The 20820-nt window shown below is 41.8% G+C and overlaps 2 protein-coding genes across 3 annotated transcripts; one reads left to right on the top strand and one right to left on the bottom strand.

Annotated features, from left to right (window-relative positions):
- Window positions 1-6000: 6000 nt before the first annotated feature.
- csf3a (colony stimulating factor 3 (granulocyte) a) lies at window positions 6001-9676 on the top strand. 2 transcript variants are annotated; one of them, XM_084039447.1, is made up of 5 exons: window positions 6001-6082; window positions 7425-7597; window positions 8250-8357; window positions 8451-8591; window positions 8681-9676. In XM_084039447.1, the coding sequence occupies exons 2-5, from the start codon at window positions 7445-7447 to the stop codon at window positions 8870-8872; spliced, it is 594 nt and encodes a 197-aa protein (XP_083895573.1). In that variant the 5' UTR covers window positions 6001-6082; window positions 7425-7444; the 3' UTR covers window positions 8873-9676. The 2 variants fall into 2 exon arrangements, with proteins under 2 accessions (XP_083895573.1, XP_083895572.1); XM_084039446.1 differs by lacking the exon at window positions 6001-6082 and adding an exon at window positions 6921-6973.
- A 148-nt stretch (window positions 9677-9824) lies between these two features.
- On the bottom strand, window positions 9825-19701 carry med24 (mediator complex subunit 24). Its single transcript, XM_084039445.1, has 26 exons — window positions 19615-19701; window positions 19222-19363; window positions 19020-19102; window positions 18897-18935; window positions 18737-18810; window positions 17940-18163; window positions 17641-17752; window positions 17354-17504; window positions 16969-17082; window positions 16714-16767; window positions 16481-16563; window positions 16269-16355; window positions 15941-16040; window positions 15588-15730; window positions 15391-15428; window positions 15195-15277; window positions 14745-14923; window positions 13960-14059; window positions 13353-13528; window positions 12974-13238; window positions 12307-12488; window positions 12121-12214; window positions 11896-11995; window positions 10845-10925; window positions 10553-10701; window positions 9825-10094 (listed from the first exon to the last, which is right to left on the bottom strand). Exons 2-26 carry the CDS (start codon window positions 19352-19354, stop codon window positions 9978-9980), a joined length of 2961 nt encoding a protein of 986 aa, XP_083895571.1. The 5' UTR covers window positions 19355-19363; window positions 19615-19701; the 3' UTR covers window positions 9825-9977.
- Between the last annotated feature and the right edge of the window lie 1119 nt (window positions 19702-20820).

The raw sequence follows: 20820 nt of genomic DNA, 5'->3' as shown, positions 1-20820 counted from the left end.
CTGCTGTACCCGAGCAACATACTGATGAGAGCCGCACACCTCCAAGCTGCCTCTGTATATTAAGAGTGTTTGACAGGAAACCCCTGCTAGCTCACCTCCACAACCAGTGACGTGATTATCTGTACAACACAGCAGTACTCTACATGCACATAAAGAGCCAGTGTCAGCCCATTGAAAGTTAAGGTCCATTTATCAAATGCAGGGACGTAGGATCCCACACACTGCAGTTCTGGACTTACTCCTCAGCATAATAATGCTAATTTGTAGTCGCCAGCCCGTAGCCCTGTAGATATCATGTAATTGTCAGAAAAGGTTGATGTGAGTAGCAGAGAAGGTTAGAGGTTACTGCAGTTCAGCTGGCGTGAAATAGAAAGAGAGAGGGAGTGACTCTTTAAAATCAGAGCAGGGACACGTTTTCTCATATTCTGGGAGGAAAAGCCCTCCAGCAAATACTCACCTCCTCACCCAGACTAATTAAGGCAACACGGAGATATCCTTCATGATTGCACCTGATAGAGCCTCTGCTTCTGTGCCGTTTTTCATTATCTCTCATGACTTTAATAAGCACTCAGGGAGCCCGATGCGGTCACTCCCGTGGGTTTTCCAAATAGCATTTATGGGGCCGTGACCCTGCCGCTCCATTTAAAAGAGCTACCATGGATGTGGATTTCCTATTTCATGAGGCCGTGGCAAAGTGGAAGATTGTATTTGTGGCTCTTCTGAAAGAAATTGTCGATGCAAAACCAAGTTTCGAAAGAAGGGGAAATGTATTTAAGTGGGGGTGTAATTTAATTCACGTCAGACTGTGCTCTCGGATGCGGTCTCGTCTGTTCCACAGAACAAGGTAAGAATAACCCAGTGCAGTATTAAATAATGCAATTTGATGTTTGAGACTGAGAAAAATGGTTTGTCAACAAGGATTTCCCCATGTCAGACACACAAATGCCTCTAGAGTGGAGCAAGACCATTACATGATTTATGATGGGCCATAAAAACACTTCTGGGAATGCACCCATCAGCTTGTGTGGCCCACTTCTTGAGGAAAAATGAAGGGAGAATGCCAAAGGGGATCAGCTGCCCCCCTCTCTGCTGCCTGGCCTACCTTTGCTTGGGTAAAACCCTTTCCAAATGCCCTCGGGCTCCACCCTGGGGTCAAGAGTGCTCACAGTGGCGGCCCAAGTCTTCCTCAAGTTCCCTTCTGTCCTGAAGGCAGCACTCGGGTTTTTAAAGGTATAATATGAAGCTGAAACACACAGCATTTCAAATTTGTGTATCAATCTATACATTATTTAGGACATTATACCTTTTAAAGGAAAGCTTGCTTAGCATTCTTGTTTAAATAATTAACACCACTCTCAGGTACGGAAGGTTAGCATGTAGCTACAGCCTGTAGGTGGTTAGCTTAGCTTAGAATAACTTAATTAATGTGCTTTAAAGCAGTTTCACACCAGTTTTCGTCTGGAAAAAGAAAGCCGTTCATCTGTAAAAACTGATTCTGCAGGTTCTTACGAATGCTCGCACACCCCTGCGGAACATTCATGCATTGCTGTCAAGCAGAAGATTCACATTACTGAATTTTCTGTATCCCTGCACCACATTTTTCACATCACACTGGAGAAAAATGGCTTTTGGATGTGCCGGCAGGCAGATCTTAACACCTCTTGATCGAGACAAGATAGCTGTTTCCCCTGTTTTCCAGTCTTTACGCTAAGCTAAGCCAACGACTGCTGGCTCTAGTTACTTATTTAACTATCGAGGACATCAATCTTCTCAAAAATTCCCCAAATGTCACTCTATTTCTTGCCAGAAGAAAAGAAAGAAAACCACTTATTGATATATTTCCCTTTTAAATGTGAAATTTCAGAAATGGTTGTTCAAGCAAGACTTTTTGTGTCACTTCTTCGCTGTTGTTGCCATCCCCATGTGCTTAACAGCATCCATGCTCCATAGTTTTCTATTAACAGGCTGAGTTTGTTCTACAGAAAGCAGCGATATCGAGCTCGATAGCGTTGATCTTGAGGAAGCCTCGGCGATGAGCGGGAGTTTCAACAGTACTGAAAAATAGATGGTAAGCCTCTCTCTCTGACATTTCCTGCCACACAGACACGGCTCCCTCCCTCCCTCCCTGGCTCTCTGATAACAGACTGTGAAACCAGCCACCGTTAAGGGAGCCTCGCCACGAGAGGAGATAAACATACAACCGGCAACAGACATGTGCGACTCTGTATTTGGTTCGGCTAAGTGCGAGCATTCTTTTGTTCACCCGTTGTGTACGACAGGTGTGTGTGCATGGCGGGAGTGAGGGTACCGGTAATGTAACACCCCTGTTCCCCAGCACACATAAATGCCACTGAGGTTAATTTAAAATTTCAGGCCAGCTCAGCTTGCCCCGCCCGCTACCTTAGACACGTTACACTGGTGTGAGCATTACAACTGCTGGGTAATGGGACACAAAGTGGGGGATAAGGTGACGCATCCAATCCCGCAGAGCGCGGCCCTGTTTGGGGTTGGGTTGCAGGTGAAAATGTTTCCGAGATCACATGGGGTCTTCCAGTGTGGGGGGGGGGGGGGAGGCCAGCTGATTTCCCTTCAGCTGAAAAAAGGTAAGTGACACCAAAGATTTCAAGGAGACTCTCCTTGTCATTATTCTGCCATGCTCTCCTTTTTTTCCCTCTCTCTCTTTTTTGTATCCTCCTTGTTTCAAGGTCGTAACTTAATTCTTTGCAACACAGCTCCCCCTGTTGTGGGTTGTGTGCAAGTGTGAGGAAAAAAACATGCCTTTATGTTTTCACATTAAATTATCATTTATTTGTCAAATATGCTTCTGCACATAAAAAAATAAAGAATCAGAAACACACAGTATCTGTTCACAGCAGGGCCCGATTATGTCGCTAGTGGTCCCCAGGGACAAAATGAGCTCTGTGGTCAACACACCTTTGGTTTCACCTGGAGTCCCAGACAACAACGAGAAAACTACCTTCCCCAGGTTGGCTGTAAGTAGGGTTGTAAAACTCAAATGTATTAGAGAACATGACAATGTAAGCATAAATCAAATGTTAAAGGTATTAAATTGCCACAGGGCCCTTCTATAAGACACGTGAAAGCATTTTCAGTGGGTCTAAAGAATGAAAGAGTATAAAGTGCAGTATCTCATTATGAATCCCTATATATGGGTATTCCACTATGTATCATACGTAAAAATGTGATTTGTTGAAATGCCATACATCATAATGAGTGATTACTGATATACTGGGCCTAAAACACAGGCTTCATGAACATTATATACAAGATGGCATATGTACGTAGAACTACTGCTCGGTGCGTGGGCAAAGATCGGTCCTCAGAGATGTGACCTACTAATAAGTATGATATGAATGTGGGTCAGTGATCAGTAAACATAAAGAATGCATGGCAGATTCCTCATGAAATGTTTTGACCTGTATTCCTCGCCATCGTAAGATATCACGAGACGAGACACAAATCCCACCAATGACGGTGTCTCGTGTCCCAGGAATAGAATTACACAGAATTTCAAGTTGTGGCATCTTCGTCATTGTTGTGAAATCACTTCTTGTGCAACGCTCATCCATGTCTAAACTCCCTTCCTGTGGGGAAGATCAGAATACTCCCTCTGGGCAGAACAGCTCAGCAACATGTGAAATCCCATGACACGATCGGTCATGGAAAACAGGTTTCAAACAGAGCAAACAAAAAACAACAATTATTATTATTATTATTAATATAAAAGCTGTTTCTGAAAACAATCTGTATCTGTTAGTGTCTGGGACTGTTGGTGTGTTTCAGCACCAGAGGGGAGAACGTTTCTGCTCTCAGGGTTGATGTTCTCCATACACACTAGTACGAATGTTAAGATGATTTAATGCGACTTCCTTTAGGCCAGAGATCACCAACAGGTGGTCCTGGACCCCTAGGGGGTCCCCAGAGTTACTGCAGGGGGTCCCGAAATGTCTTTCTTCCAAAAATTCAAAAATATACAAAAATACACATTAACATGAATACAACCTAAATCTACCTATTTGATAAATGTGAAAAGTGTGATGTAGAGATGCCAATATAGAATTAAAATATGTTCTATAATATATTAATCCGTCAAAAATTATTATTTTAATGGCTTAGCGTTGTATACATACAGCATTACAAAGTACTTTTATACACGGCACTATAGGCTGCACTACACATTATTATTGGCCCGGTCTAATAAGCAACACAATTTGATACGATAATTAATAGGGGGTCCCTCCAGTGTCACCATCAGCCAATAGGGGTCCTTGGCCTGAAAAAGACCAGAAAGACTTTAGGCCAAATGCTTTTAGGCATTAACTAAGATCAAAGCAGATGAACAATTTTTATCTATTAATAAGAAGTGATCCCAGCAGGATTAACCTTTAACCTCATACCCAGCTAATTTATCGGCCATCATAAAGGCCAAAAACAATCTGAAGGTCACAAACGGAAGATGTTTACGACGTGAGAGCTGAATGTAAAACCCATTCATTGTAGACTATCTCCTTGCCTGGCATTTTAACACCACTTGACATCTTCATTCCATCTTCTAAATGCCTGAGCATCTTTGTACAGAACCTTGATTTAAATCCCAATTAATACAAGGCCTCCATGATGTACAAAAAATCTAATAGAAATCCTCTTGTTGTAATTGTAACGTTCTAGCAAGCAGATACAAAGGCTGCGTCGGGAGTGAAATGAAGCATCAGATTACACGCGTTCGAGGGTTAAAAAGGCGGGACATGCTTGTGCATCATTTCTCTTCCGCGGGCCAAAGGCGAACTAGCACATTGTTCCACCGCTACAACCAAAGAGTGTTTGCAACTGGGTCATTGACGGGGGCCATGGAGTGAGGCCTCAGCAGTGAATAATGCCCTCCTTTCATGTGCAGGATTGATTGGAGTTCAGGCCAGTGTGGATTTCAGGGATCAGATTTGACCGCTTCACTTTGCAGCCTATCAAGCATGGCCAGATGTAACATAGCTACACTGACTGATCAAGGGGCCCCCCGTGTCAGAGCATGAAGCAAAGAGATACGATACAACAGAGAGCACACTGACCTATAAGGTGATCACATCACTGTCCTATGTCTGGATTATACCATTGTGGAAAGGGATTGAATGAACTTGGTGGTGGTGAGATATTTCATCATAGCAATGTAAACACGTGTAATTGATCAAATTAATTGTATTTAGTCTGTCACTGTCATTCTTAAAACTCACCTCTTTAACCAATATTTTGGTTGAAACTAATTCTTCATTGTTTTATCATTTCCCTCTGATGTTTTTGTTATTGTTTTATAGTCTATTATTATTGTACTTGATTTATTGTAAAGTGTATTGAGACCATGTACCATGGTGATTTTGCACTTTAAATAATAAATTGATTGATTGATTGATTCCAGTGAGCCAGTGTGCAACAAGACGAGGGCCCTGGCCTTCTTGAATTGGACGGTTTTAAGCATTTTAACACTTTCAATGTCCTTTTCCCTTTTAACTGCTGTCAGAAGCAACACCTGTTCCGTCTACTTTGTGTTTTTATTGAACAATGTGAGTTTCTTTGAGCTGCACTGGTTGGGTAGAAGGCAGTACTGCATTGTATGGTGCATCAAAGTGAAACATCAGCAATGAATGAATTCCAGCTCCCAAAAATGAAATTCTTGAATTGTGTTACTTTAGAGGCTGACACCGAAAACCATTACAAGCCAATTAGTGAGCGTAAGAGGCTGACTTTTTAACAGCTGAGCCAGGCGGGCAGTTCCCCCTGCTTCCTGTCTGTGTGCTAAGCTAACCCTCTCCTGGCAGTAGCTTCATCTTTAATGTTAGAGAGTTTCTTTATGTTGCTTTTCACAGCACTTTGATCTGTGAGAGATTTGAGAATAAAATGCAAGGAAAAACACTTTTCACTGTTTAACCTTATAGCTGAGGGACAATCATATCCTTCCTCCAGGTGGCGCTCTTGTGTCAAGCCTGGTTGTTTTCTCATTTCACTGCCCCATGTACTGTAACATAAAGGTAACCCCGCTGTGGGCACCAGTGTGGATCAGGGACGCTTTCAGGTAAGACAAAAATCAGATCGCAATATAAATGTCATCAGACTTTTTTAGGATTCATGTAGTCGTTTCATTACAGCTGCAGGGAAATAGCTGAGTGCATATTTAAGATCTATTTATGGCAAGGAGGAAGCTGCAAGTCGTTTAACAAATAAAGAAACTATTCCTCCCCAAAAATCCTAGATTTCAGAAATAATTGCAGTTTTAATGTTAACACTTTGAATGTCCTTTTTCCTTTGAACTGAAGAAACGCCTGTTCCGTCTACGTCTCTTTATGTATGACTAGTTACAAGCAGCATCAAAGTGAAACCTCAGCAATAAAGGAAATTCAGTTCCCAAAAAATGAAATTCTTGAATTGTGTTACTTTGGAGGCTTACTCCGAAAATGTAATTGCATAATAGATATAGTCATACAACTACTTTCACTTAAATTTGATTTAGAAATGTAGTTATTTCGATCAACATATTTTTCTTTCAACTTCTTTTTTTAAACCGAATAAACAAAACAATTTGAATTCTTCATCTTTGTTTCAATATTTTGTTTATTATGTTATGTCAAGTCATTTGTGGTGGATTTTGTTTTAAAAATGCCATAAAAAAAATAAAGTCTACTATCATTTTGAGACCAAATTTTGTTAAATGACTCCAGAAAATCCAACACTGTGCTTATATTAAATATATTGAATATTAATTGCCACAAATTTGGAGTAATTGATGGGCTTTGAATTTAAATGTGAAACCAACCTGTCATAATAAGACGTATTCAGATGAGCAAATGATGGGAAATCCCTCATGGGCCTGCTATATATAAGACAATTGTGTACTATAAATCATGGTGTTCACTCGAGGTCAAAACTTAAAGACATTCCTCAACACAGGCCATGCACATCCTGATTGGTGAGTAGTGGTGAGGTAGCTTGTGAAATGCTGCTTTCTCTTCCTCTAAACCCAGACACCAGCGGATAGTATGAAGGGAGTCTCTGGACTAGTGTTTGCTTTTTTTATGGATAATCTATTAACTCTTAGCATTGCAAAACATCTGGATGTGTTTATAAAAAGGGTAAATATTTATATGAAGTTTATTTGGAGTTGTGGCTGAACTCTTAGGCTTAGGTTTCACATTACAGTGACTATTCTAAACTCATGCAGCTATTTAGCCCGAGGGGGAGACGAGCAGGCACAGAGGAGCTGCTGAGGAGAGAGAGAGACAAACAGAGACAGAGAGAGACAGAGAGAGAGAGAGAGAAGGGCTTTGTTCTGCCTGTTCCCGCACGCGCACACAGCCACACTTTGATGCCTGGACGCTGACGGTGACGTTGTGATTTGTGTGTTTCTCCTCTCGCTCCAGTCTTCGCCATTCCCTGCTACATGGCCGGCTTCGCCCGCGGCGCGCCTCTGACGCAGGGCAGCGCACTTGTTGAGGGCGCGCAGTTCCAGGAGATCGTGCAGAGGAGCCGCAGCTTGATGCAAAAGATCCTGCTCTCCATTCCCGACACGCACCAGTCCTGCATCCACACGGAGGTGAGACGCCCGCTTTTACGTGTTCGAGCCGCGGGGGGGATCAATCAGTGCAGGTTCTTCTGTCTACGAGCATGTTAATGGGCCTCTGCAAGATGGAGCTCGCCTGAGAGGACTGTGGCCCTCTTATTAGTCTGGCAGGCTGTTGCGTGTAACGAGCCAACGACCATGACTGTGCTGTATTTGCTTTGAGAAGTTGTTAATAGAATAGATATCTGAACTGCTGCTAGAAGGGTCATAAAGTCATCCCTAAATTCTGAGGCTGTATTTCCTGCAGGGAGCATGTCAACAACCTTCAGTGGTAAAAAGTAACCAAGTTGTCCACATTTAGTTTGTATTCATTTCACAGTACATACAAAGCATAATGATATTTTAACCTAATGATAATAAAAAAGAAAATCCTAAATGTTTAATAATATAAATGCCAATGACAGGGAGCAAATTAGTAAGTCAATACTAGTTAATATGCTTAATTTGTAATGCAATATTTGTTTTACTTGTAATGGAGTGTCTATAAATTGTGATATTACTACTTGTACTTAAGCATAAGTTATTCTGCCTTGAAGTAAATAGGCCTACAAACGCATATCATGGTAACATGTGTGCCCAAGCTGCAATTTATCCATAACATCTGCACGTTATCTCTCCGCCACAGACGCTACAACTCAATTCCTCCGAAAATGCAAACTTTGCGACGATGGCAATCACCATTGGGATCCCCTCTGCTCCAATTCTCAGAGTTGTGTCGGAAAGCTTCACTTTGGTAAGCATCTACCCGGGCGGATCATTCTGTGGCATAAAGTGGTGATCAAAGAGCAGATAATGTGACCAGTTTGCGGTTATTCTTTCCTATCAGGAGACCAGCTTGAGACGCATGTCTGAGGGTCTCCAGCTGCACCGGGCCTTACTGAGTGCCGTCTTTCCTCTGCTGCAAAAGAAAGACAAAGTGTCCGAGCTAATGGCCGACATCAAAGACCTCGTCATTCAGATCAATAAGGTAGAATAATACCTCTAACTCACTGTCAGCGGTGACAAATTACTCTCACTTTAAGGCAATTTCATGATGTTGTTTTGTGTGCCTTGCAGATGCTGAAAATGGCCCAAACAGAGGCTGCAGTGCAGCCATCACCAACCCCCGTGGCCTTATATCTACCAGGGGAGTTCGAGGTTCAGGTGGCAGCACACCTGACTCTGGTGCAGCTGCAGTCCTTTGGGCAGGACACAGTCCGCTGCCTCAGGAGTCTGGACCGGAGCAAAGACGAGGAGACAGAGAGCTGACCAAAGGGTGCCATACTCTAGACTGCGTTTGGTTCATTGCCAAAAACATGCATTATACTGCTATTTTTAATTAATTCATTAATATGGTATTTATTTATTTATGTTAAATGATTGTTATTTTTTATATATTTATATATTTATTTATGGAATATTTATTTAGGGCATTTATTTTTGATAACAAAGCTGTGTTCCTAAGTCCTTTTTGTTCCTAAGTCCTTTTTGTTCCTCTATCACATAGCAATGACTGAAAATGAAATTAGCATTCTACAATCTAACAAAAAATATAATACAATATATACATTTCAATAGCTCAAAAGCTGTACCTATAATTCTCTCCATATCCGAGTTGAATATATATAGCAAAACAGAACTATTAACACTCATTTCAGCTTTGACTATACATCGACTACATATACACTCCGTAAACTATTTAATTTAATCTAATTATTTTTGTAAGAATCGTATTCGTCTCATACTGTATGTTTACATGTTTTGATATTTCAATAAAAAAAAATGTTCCTGAAAAGGGGAATCGATCTTTTTCGTCATTGACGATGCGTGACACGTCATTCACCGTGGAAGTTGGTCACGCTGACACATGCTCTCAATGTAATTACATCCAAAATTCCAGTAAAGCAAATACTGTAATGGAGAAGTGTAACTAAAAGTGAAATGGAAGCTTTGGTGTCATCATTTCTGCCTAGCAGCCAGACTTTCTTGAGGAAGTGTTGCAAGTGGCGGATGACTGCCTGGTGACCACAAGCTTGTCCTTCAAGAGGGTGGTACACACCTTTGTACATGGTGTCATGCGTTAGCCTCACTGGCATGTGATGGTGATGATGATCATGAGTAAGTAAATACTGATGAGCAGAAACAGAAACTCTTCTTTATGTTTTTTTTATTATAAAACATATTTACACAAGTGTGAAACTTAATAGCAAAACGGTGTTAACAGAGACACGGTTATAAAAATGCTATATCCCAACAAAGAATCGCTTGGAGTTTTTTTTTTTTTTTAAACTGCCAGCCGTACTTTCACCCACTGAGACACTGGGCATCGTGGCGAAGGGTTGATTTGATGCTGAGGTAAATGCAAACTCACAGTTTACAAGGCAGAGATAGCTTTGGCAGCTACTCTCCTCCCCAGCGGCAGAGTCAGGTCAGTGATGGCCAGGACAACTCGAGGTTTGGCCAGATCAGGCAGCTTCACCAGCTCAGACACCTGGAAGAACAAAAATACATTATTTTCCAGCTAAAGCGTGTCTGAAGAAAAAGTTCAACGGGCATGACGCTGCTCAAGGTACACGAAATCTGGTCTTATATCGAGGGCATGTTTTGACCCTTGACCTGGGAGCTGTCTCATGGTTACAGGCTCCCACCAATCCATATGGACCATGACGCAACAGAACCACCAAGGTGCCTTTTAACAAATCAAACAACCAAGAATGTATTCATGAGACAGTTCACCAGGCTGTTAAGATAAAATTCTGAGCGTGACCCTTCCCTCTCCCTCTCCCTCCCTCAGATTTATCACTCTTCACCAAAGAACCCAAGCACGCATGATTTCTGAAGAAAATTTCCCAAACAATTTCCCGACAATGTATGATGTAACAGCCAGTCATCTCCCTCATAACCTCCGGCTCTCCTCCCAGTTTCTTCTCATCACAGCCCATAACTTACCATTGTAAAGGGCATGAACTGCAGGATGCTTCCGCGACTTCCTTGCTCCAGGCAGTCGACACACTCCTCCATAAAACTCTGTACAAACTGGGTGTGAGGACCCGCCATCTTGGAGCCCAGGATGGATGAAATGAGAAGGAAAAGGTTGGCTGCGGAGAAGAGAACAGGTGGTATGAATTGTCACGGTTAAATTAATCACACATGCATTTGTGGCATTTTGTCATCTATTGTGGGAGGAGAGTAAACAGATGTGGGTTCATTTCTCTGTGTAGACACAGACAGGAGGTCTCACCCAGGACTCGGTTGAGAGGGTCCCTCATGTTGACAGTGTGCAGCTGGGAGGCTGAAAGGGAACTGCTCATCGATCGGTCTCCTATGACATAACACGTGACGTGAGAAACAGAGGAAGAACTGATATTTGGTTTTAATTTTTTTTGTCATGCGTGACAAGAAAAAAAAACCCTAAAAAAACAGACGGAACAGAATGTCAGGGGGAAACGGGGAAGTTGACGTTAATCGTTCTGTCATTCGGTTGACAAAATGCAATCTTGACAAATGGTTGTGAAACTCTAACAGCTATAACTCTTACATAATCTTATTTTGTTCCTAAAATAACCTTGTTAGACACATTTCAATTGATTCTAAAAGATGAAGTGCTGATTAATTGTATCATCCACAGTCAAACAAATGACTCATCACACCAAACCTGGGACTTCGATGGGACAATAAGCTTCTAAGGGACTTGTCTGGACATGACCAGACACGTCTTTCAATCAAATGGGTGGAATGGTGATATTTGATTTTGAACTTTGGATTTTCAACCTAAATTATAACAAGCAAGTAGCTCATATTTTCTTTTTTGCAAAATCATGAAACACACTCATCTGACACACACCATGTCATGTCATGTCATGTCTGGGGTTTTTCTTTGTGTAGCTGTATCTAAAAATGAACCAAAATTTCCCACAGCTGAATGCTCATGTTTCAGTCAGTTTGATAGCAGGATAATACAAGTACTTTGGAAGCACAATGCCTGACTCCATCAGTTGTTAAGTACTTATTTGTTCAAAGCAAAAAACTCCTATTAAACTGCAGTGCTCAAGGCAGAACCTACCGACAATTAAGACACTCAACAGATAATTCATGTTGAGAAAGGCCAAGCTAGTTTGCTTATGCTTATTATGCTTTTCTAGCACATACAAGAATCGATTTACGGTACTTAGATTTGCTTTTGAAATCCGTCTGGTATTTGCATAATCCCCAGCTCAGACGGACAAATGGTCGAAAGGCCACAGGCTTCATAATTCAACCGTGTACTAAACCACAGCCATTAACAAACTGACCTGGACTGGAAAGGGCAGCGGGCTCATCCTCATTGGAGCTGAGCAGACGCATTAGTTTAGAGGGTTGAGTGTCGTCCAGGGGAAAGAGGCTGTTGTAGTCCTGCAGCCAATAATATATGTTTTAGACAACATTGAATTAAAAGTATTCAAACACATCGACATGTCATTTTCTCAAGCTGAATATAGTATTACTCAGACTTTATAGTAAGTAAATACAAGTTTTACCTCGATATCTTCTCGTTGCCTTTTGCGTTGCCGAGCTGAGAATGAGCCTTTGTGGTGAGAGGAGTAAGAGCTGAGCGCGCACCACACAGACAACCTACGGAATTGACAGGAGACTAAAGTTAGCAGCAGATCTCAATAAACCAAAACCATTGCTCCCATCACACCAACGTATTGAGCTTCTCTTACTTGGCCAGGGCCTTTCCAGGTGGATCCGCCAGGCTGTGCCAGTGGGCGGAGTCAGTGAGCAGATCGGGCAGTATGGTCCCCAGCAGCGTGAGGGTGATCTGCTGAGTGTCCAGGCAGAAGATGCTGTAGAGTAACTCCACCACCCGATCGGCCCACTCCTGCCGAGTCTCCTTCAGCAGTTCCTGAAAGAAGACACAGTGCTCCGATTATTTTACGTAGTCAGACTGTTGGCCATACTTATTATACATCTATGAATTTCTTTGCATGTGATATAATAAGATCAATTAACAGCTTAAAAAGGTACCATGTGGAGTTCATGACCACTAGCAGTGTAACCAATGTTTTGATGAGTGGAACTATTTTGATAATCAGTTAATCATTTTTCAACATTCGATGCCTCAAGGTGCTAAAAAATTGGTAATTTCCTGCTTTTACTTGTCTTATATTACATCTCTGGGTTTGCGCTGGTGTTCGGACAAAGCAAGACATTTGAAGATGATCCCCTGAGACTGTATTAAATATTGATGGCCATTTGTTTAATTAATTCAGAAAATAAACAGCAGATTGATCAATAATAAAAAATTATTGCAGTTGCAGTCTTTACATACAGCCACCGTTCGCTACTGTTGATCCTCAAGCGATCCGCACTATTCCTCGGCCCTCTTACCTTGACTAAATTATTAGTGAACCAGAAGACCCCTCCCATGTTGAGAAGACTCTCAAACAGATGCAGGGCCCGGCTGTCCACCCAGCCTTTGCGCAGCACCGTTTGGAACTGCTTGCTGAGGGCCACGTGGATGGGGTCTTTGGCCGGCAGCAGGTTGCGGTAGGGGATCGGCTCCTGGCCCTCCACTGGGGAGCGTAGGGTCGCGGCTGTTTGCTGGAAGACGTCGGCACACATGTGCTCCATGATGGAACTCATGATGATCACGCTGGTGAGTGTGTGGGGAGGAGAGAACATAATTGTTCATCATTTTATTCATGGGCTAAGGCTGTGAAGTATAGGTTAGTGTGGTAGTATAAAAGTGTGCTCAAGTTGTTTGTACCGTTCATTGTAAAACTGCAGAGTGTTCTCCCCATATAGCGGGGTCACGAGCTGCCGGATCATAGTCTGGGGCTTCTCCCTCTCATCCCTCCCCAGCATCCGGACGTGGGCCACCAGCCAAGCCACCGCACAGATTGCCATACTGCACACCTTTCCCTTGATGTTGTCAGTGATCTTCTACAGTCAGCAGGAGATGACAGCAGCAAGAAAAGAGGAAGGGAGGATGTGGTTTGAGGAATTCAGGGTATGGTCAGAGGAGAGAGGATTCTGACTAAAACAGCATCCGTCCACATTGCGTAATCCGAAAAAACTTGAATGGCATAGGGGGGAAATGACAAGTTGTCTACAACTGTGGGGTTTGGGGACGTCACTGCTGTTGTAAGTTCTCACACATGGTTACTTGTAAGTTTCCACTGAATACATCATGCTCAGTTGATTAATGAGTCAACCTGTAAAAGTAGGAATAACAAAATTCACAGACATGCAGTAGTTAGGGAGGTTACTGGTACTGCCTTGAGCATCATGTGAGAAACGGAACCTCAGGCAATCTCACCACATATTTTCCAGTCATAAGAGGGTGAAGAAAAAAAAGAAGAAATAAAACAGACCTGTACTGCCTCCACAGAGAGAACACCATTCTCCCATGCATTCAAAACTTCCAAGATGGCTGCAGGCGTGCTGAGGCAGATTTCATGCCATTTCACCTGCCTGTCACAACAGATTAATGTCAGAGGATGTTCTCTATTTAGAGCATTCATTACACAAAAATATGAGATGAAACACTAATGCATATCGCAAGTCTTAGTCCATCTAGAATCCTCATTTAAAGTCCTTGTTTCAGTGATACTAGTCTAAACCAGAGATGTCAGACTATATTAAAAAAATCAAAAGCAACACTGAGGTCTAAAAAATCTAAATAAAAAGATGTCACTACTGAAAGTCATGTGCTGTTTTATTTCTTTCAAAGCCATTATTGTTGCATGGTAATAAAGTTATAAGTATTCAGTGATTTATTGATTGATTGATTTGAATTGTGTGTGTCTGTGACATCCTGTTAAAACAAACAGTGCGATCATTACATCTAATATCTAGGTTTATTGTATATTATAAGGGTTCAATTTAAATTTTAAGTCACCCTATGAAGCAATTTGTAATCTATTTTAAAGGAGATTATAAACATTCAATAAATGCACACAGCTCTAAGGACACTTAAGTCTATATTAATGTACAGTATTTGTCATCAAATATAATGTCTCCTATGAAGACATTTTATATTATTACAAAAGTGTTTTAATATATTGCCAATCATGATCTGTTTATAAACTAGCATCTAGTTATAAGAGTCCACGGGAAGAATTATAGTCAACAAAAAACACTTATATCTGCAACTCACACTAGTTTCATCTCGGAGGAGTTGTTCAGCAGGGTGACCAGACTCTCGACTTTGCCAGGCTCTGGTCTGAAGCAGGGGTGGTCTGGGTTCAGAGTCTTGCCCTCTTCAGGCATACAAGTCTGCAGCCATGTTTCAAAGAAGGGCGTCTCCCCTGAAGGGCTGGGGTCTGATAAGATTACCTTGGAAGGATAGACAGAGGGCGGCCATGTGAGGTATAAATACATTTAGCCTAGTCATCAAAACAGATGGATGATGTAGATTTAATCAAATTAATCAATGTTCTGTTCAGTGAACAGAGATGCTGCAGAAAAATGTGAGATTACTTCTACAGAGTCCTCTCTGGACCTCTTGTGGCCTTGCACTGAAAGAGCAGGCTGATTTGCTGTGAATATCTACACAGAATAAATACATCATTATACTGTTTTTCGGGTTATATTGCCATGAACTGACCTCAGAACCATACGTCTGCACCACATGGCAGAGCATGAGGAAAGAGATGTCGAAGAGCAGGGCCCGTACTGATGCAGATTTGGCTGAAGGAGAGGAGGGGAAAAAATAAAAAAAGTTAGTGTCTCATTTAATGAACAATATGTCAATTAAGAGAGAAATTCCCACATTAGAACATGTCACTTGTATTTAAACTCACATCCTTCGCCGCTGATGTGCTTGGGAAACTCATTAAGCCTAGAACCAAAAGGAAAAATAATACATTATAAGATATGAAACATCTTGTTAAACATCCACTTCCAAGACAGCTGGGGTTTCCACCCTTGGCTGTAAATTAGTATGGCAGTCAATTCTCCTGACTAAGCGGACTTTTTGTCTCAACTTGCATTTACTCACTTAATGAACTTCCGGGCAAAGGATTTAAGTTTTCCAGTGGCTGCTGCTGCTGCCAAGAGGAGATCTAGGCTCTTTCCAGACAACATGTGTCCCAGGACCCCCAAAAGGCCCTCAGGGGACTTGGAATGATCCGCATCTACTGTCTAATGAACAAGAAAGGAAGGGTTATGTTAATTTACTCTTTTTACATGGGTGTATTCATTACAGTTCTGTGAGCCCCTGTACTCATTTTTTTCTAAGCATCTCATCCTTTCCTCTGACATCAGATGGTTTCATGCATTTCTTGAACATTACACAATTTAAACGATACATTGAGTTCCCTGTACAGTTTAGATCGGATGATGGGGCTCTACCTTGAGAATGTTGGTGACAGTGGGCTCAGCTCGCAGTATGAGGCCGGGGTTAGGCTGGATGTTAGCATTTTCTGCCGTCTTCAACCTTGGGGAGAACTCCCTGTCCTCGGCCCGGAGTCAAATGTGCAATGGGAGAGCGACAGTAAGGGAGGGACAGAGAGGGGTTGGGGCATACAGTGTGAATTGTGTGAATATGGTGAACAAAACTTCTTCCATCATCATATTAAATGAAACAATTCATAAAATAAAGAACACATATATAAATACAGTGGTTTCTGTTGGACTTTACTGTCCTTTCCTCTGAAGATGATGAGATGGGAACCCGTACCGTTTTGAAGTGAGGCAGGTTGTATTTGAATCCGACAACAGGCCGAGCTTGTTGCACTCCTGCAGGAGCATGCCCAGGCAGTCACAACTATGTTAAGTAGACCAGAAAAATGATAATTACCATTGTGTTCAACTTGCTTGCTCATGGAAAAATGTCTTACAATGAAATTACAGGCAGCGACGTTGTTTGTGGGGAAGCCTTTGGACACTTACTTGCATCTCTGATCAGCTTTATCCAGTAATGGAGTGAGCTTCAGTAAGTACTGAAACGCAATATTCACATCGTCCATGAAGTCCTAGAAAATACATTTGAAAGGTTTTGAGTGATAGTGTAGGTTCATTACATTACATTACCTTTTTTAGACCATGACTGCAAGTCAATAGTAAAAGCTCATGACTCAGTGTTTTCATTTGTTAGAAAGACATGAGTCAGTCAATTGTTGTACCTGTCCTTTGTCACCCTGAGGATACTTCTTTAGTCGGAGCAGAACTTGTGGGATCTAGTACAAAGAAGCAGAAATTAATTTCTTTAAGTGTGGTTTTGTGTTGCATGTGCATAGATGAACATCAGCACTGACCTTTGACATGCATTTAAAGTCTAAAGAACAATACATAATCTGACCAGAAAGAAAAAGAGAAAAGACAGAGGCAGATCAAAAGCAGCTAGAGGGATTGGTCTTCATCTCTGAAAGAAATGTTACCTTGAGGAAAGTGAAAGCGGTCCATTTGAGCTCCTCTGTGCCCTCTGGTGACTCGATGAGGCCAGTGAAGCATGCCTTCCAGATCTCCAGGACAAAAAGAGGAGCAGGGATTCGCTGTGGAGGACAACACATTTGAAAAGACTGCAGATAAAATAATAAAATCCATACATACAAAAGAGGAGATTTGTAATGCGATATGCCTGCATTCTTGCATGAAGACAATGAGAGAAACGGTCTCAACAAGGCTCTTTCCAGAGAAGTTACATACAATGTCCTGCCATCATGCGATATTCATTCTAAGCATTGCATTTTGTAAAATAACTTTGCTTTTTCTGCCAGTTTAACTAAGATTTAACATTACTTTTCTATGTGACTAAATGTTCACCTGCATTCTCTTAATCATCATCAGTTGCTCCACCAGTGGCTGCGTCTCCCCGGTCAGATTCATGGTCCCTTCCAGCATGATGAAGGCATGGACTGATGGGAAGGAGGCATGGAACTTAGGTTCACTCGTCTCAGAGAGCATCTGGGGAATACTGAGGAAAGAGTGAACAGTTAGCATGACGAAGATGGATTGTGATGTACGTTAAGTGAGTATATTGCCATGGCCAGGCTGAGCAACATCATGACAAACTTGAATACATCTGTGTACTCATATTTAGGAATTATTACCCTTTTATCAGTGACAAGGTCTCCTCTAATTTAGTTCTCATTGTCTGGTTGGGTACACTATCGAGGCCATCCGTCACTTTCAGCACCGATTGTTCTACGTTGCTCCAAGAACCTGTGGAGGAATAGCAGCAATTATGCACAGATTATTTTTAATTTTAGGACTGGTAGATGTTGCATTGAGTTTACAAATTGTTTTCATATAGCTTTGAATAGGAAAAGACCATGATCATATTGAAAATATCTGTACTCAAATGCATTTTTCAACATCCTAGACATGCACAAACACACAATCATAACACCTTGCTCCTCCAGTCGAGCGATGTGTACCAGGGCTCTGTTCTTGGCGCTGTTCATCAGATTGTGAAGCCTCTCTTGGCAGGCTCGCAGACTGGCCTCTGTGCTAGCTGATGGACCCAGTTCTCTCAGCCTCTCACAGTACCAGGCACAGCCCTGCAACAGCCACACCACCACACCCAGCAGAGCTCGACACAGCCCAATACATTCCTCCGCTTTGCCATGGCAGCTTTAGTCAGAGATAAGCAAACAGGCAAACGGGGAAAAATTAAAAATGAGGCTCACATAAAAGATTGCATGCCAAAGAAACCTGGGCAGCTCATTAAGGGTTAATTATATGCAGCTGTAGCTGATGTTTGTTATTCAAGGGAAATATGTAAAAGTTTAACTTGTGATAAAAAAAATGAATCTTGGTATTTTGGTATATTTTATAATCAATTCCTTTAGCACTCCAGTATGTTGCCGTAATCTGAGTGAAGTTTTAGTAATAGGAACTACAATATTCTAAGAAATAATTAAATAACAACAACCTTTTAACTTTGACATAAATGATCAACTTCAAAAAACATACTCTCCATAGAACATTTGGTAATGCATTCAGGTTAATACAGATGCTTGCCCCCAACTCACTGAGGTTGTGTTGTGTATTCATTAATAATTACAAAACACAAATGTGCTTTAGGCATCTATTATAATTGTAAAAGAATTGCTTGACTAATGAATGACATGTCTAAGACTAAGGATAACAAAATGCATAACCCTGAGGAGGACAACACTGTAGTAACAAGTAAATGTTACTTACCTGAGACGATGGCAAAACATGTCCATTATCTCCAGCAGTGATTTGACACAGAGCTCCCGAGAAAAGTCATCAAACTACCAAAAAAAGAGACATTCATGAAAACCTCTCAAGTGTAATTGTAAACTGCATGATGCCAGAATTTTCCTCAATTATAAATTACCTTGCTGAGGGCTGTTAGCACACTGGAATAAGACACCATCTAAAAAGGAGCGAGAAGGTAGCGTTCACAACTTGACACAATGCACATTTACACCATTATTCACAACACTGCTCTTCCTCTCACCTGGGAACTTATAGCATATTTGAAGTAAGACAAAATAAGGGGGTTAGGGGAGGGACCGATCATCGCCTGCTCCATCAGGGCCTCTGGAATACACACATATCATTTAGCGTTAAAGCCACAATATAAATGACAATACGATGGCTGGTGTTACGTTAAACAACTAGCACGCTGGCTAGAAAACGTCACTTTCTTTCCCTCTAACCTGCGAGGTTGAGATAGTCCCATGATGCTCCCTTCGGAAAGTTTTTCTTGATGTTAATTGCCCACTGGTAGTCGCTCCATCGTTCCTTCCATGCCTGTAGAATGGCTTGCTTCAGATTGACCACCTTCATCATGGTCGACACCTCGAAGCAGAAATCACACACTTCTAAAATTATTCAAATTAAAGACCGTCGAAGTTGTATATGCCATACCACCCAGTTTAGCTTATTGTAGCTAGGCCTACGTTGTTCATTATTTGGCTAGTTGACGTTAGCCGTTAGCTGCCGGTGTTATTCATTAACTAATGAATTAAGATACAGCGAAATCCTACGCATGCCACGGCAAATAAGACAACACTCGGTCGCACTATGTTATAATAAAAATGGATGCTTACCTGACTTTTTCAGTTTTTACAAAACATAAAAGATGTGTAAATAACAAGCTCCCCCGCTTCATAATACAAAGGACGCCATGTTTTTTTGACGTCGCAGTATTCTTCCCGCGGATTGGTCAGAGAAGAGACGACGCTCAACTGCAGCGTAATGAGCTAAGGTTATCGCGAGAGGTCGCACTTTACAAAGTTACGAGTCAAAGCTCGGCACTATGTAAAAAGTCAGGGAGAAAGGTAAGCAAAAGACTCGTCCTGCATTCAACCCAGTGGTTTAACATACTAACCAACCAACTAGAGAAATACTTACAAATTAAGTTACTTAATAATCAAGCCTGGAAAAATATCTAACGCTAGCTAATTAGAACCCGCAGCCACCTAGCTAGCTTCGACCAAACATATCAGAACTGTCGTGTTACTCTCAGGTTCCGTGAGATATTTATAAATTGTAAACAGCTTTCTTAATTTTGACCAGTTATCTAACGTTAGTCCATCGTATACAACTGGCATGCTTTGTTGTCTTATGTAACCACCTCATTCAGTTGAGTGATTCACTGCAGTTTTGTCTTTTTTGGGGGTGTCAGTTCACTGTTTTTCAACAGGTTTTTTTAGTCTATTATGTCACACCTTTGAGGTGCAATGAAAATCCAAAATATTTGTCTTTTAAACATACCAGAACTGAATGTGTGAGACTAAGTCCAGTTCAAAGAAGCACCCACAAACCTCAATTAGTTGTAAAGACAATGGAAAGTGTTTTTTAATAGAAAAGTATCCACTCAAGCAAAGTCTGCATTTTTTTTCTGACTGTCCCCATTTGCACTTTTGCAGTCAGTTCTTCATCATGTTAAAAGGGACACTGTTCTCCTTATCAAACCACCCAACTACTTCTGCGAGTGAAGGTCCTGTATTGAGTCTGCCGTAACAAAGACTCCCATTCTGCCTGACACTGGAGACGTCGTCTGGCTTGAGCGAGGTCGGTGTCCTGGGACAAAGTGATGCCAGTCAGCAAGAGATAATCCATGCATCCTGGCATAGTCCAGGTAGGCTAGGGAAGATGGGGGGGTGTAAGGTGTATGTGTGTGTGGAGGCATATTTGGGATAGAAGGATCGTATCCCTGTTGCCTTCCACTGAGAGCTGCATTAGAGAAGGGTGCTGACAGATTTGAGCATGTCCCTGCGGAGACCGGAGAGACTGTAGTCGCAGCTCTGAGT

Source organism: Eutrigla gurnardus (assembly GCF_963514095.1).
Source record: "Eutrigla gurnardus genome assembly, chromosome: 22".
Lineage (NCBI taxonomy): Eukaryota > Metazoa > Chordata > Actinopteri > Perciformes > Triglidae > Eutrigla > Eutrigla gurnardus.
This window is presented reverse-complemented; position numbering and strand designations above follow the sequence as displayed.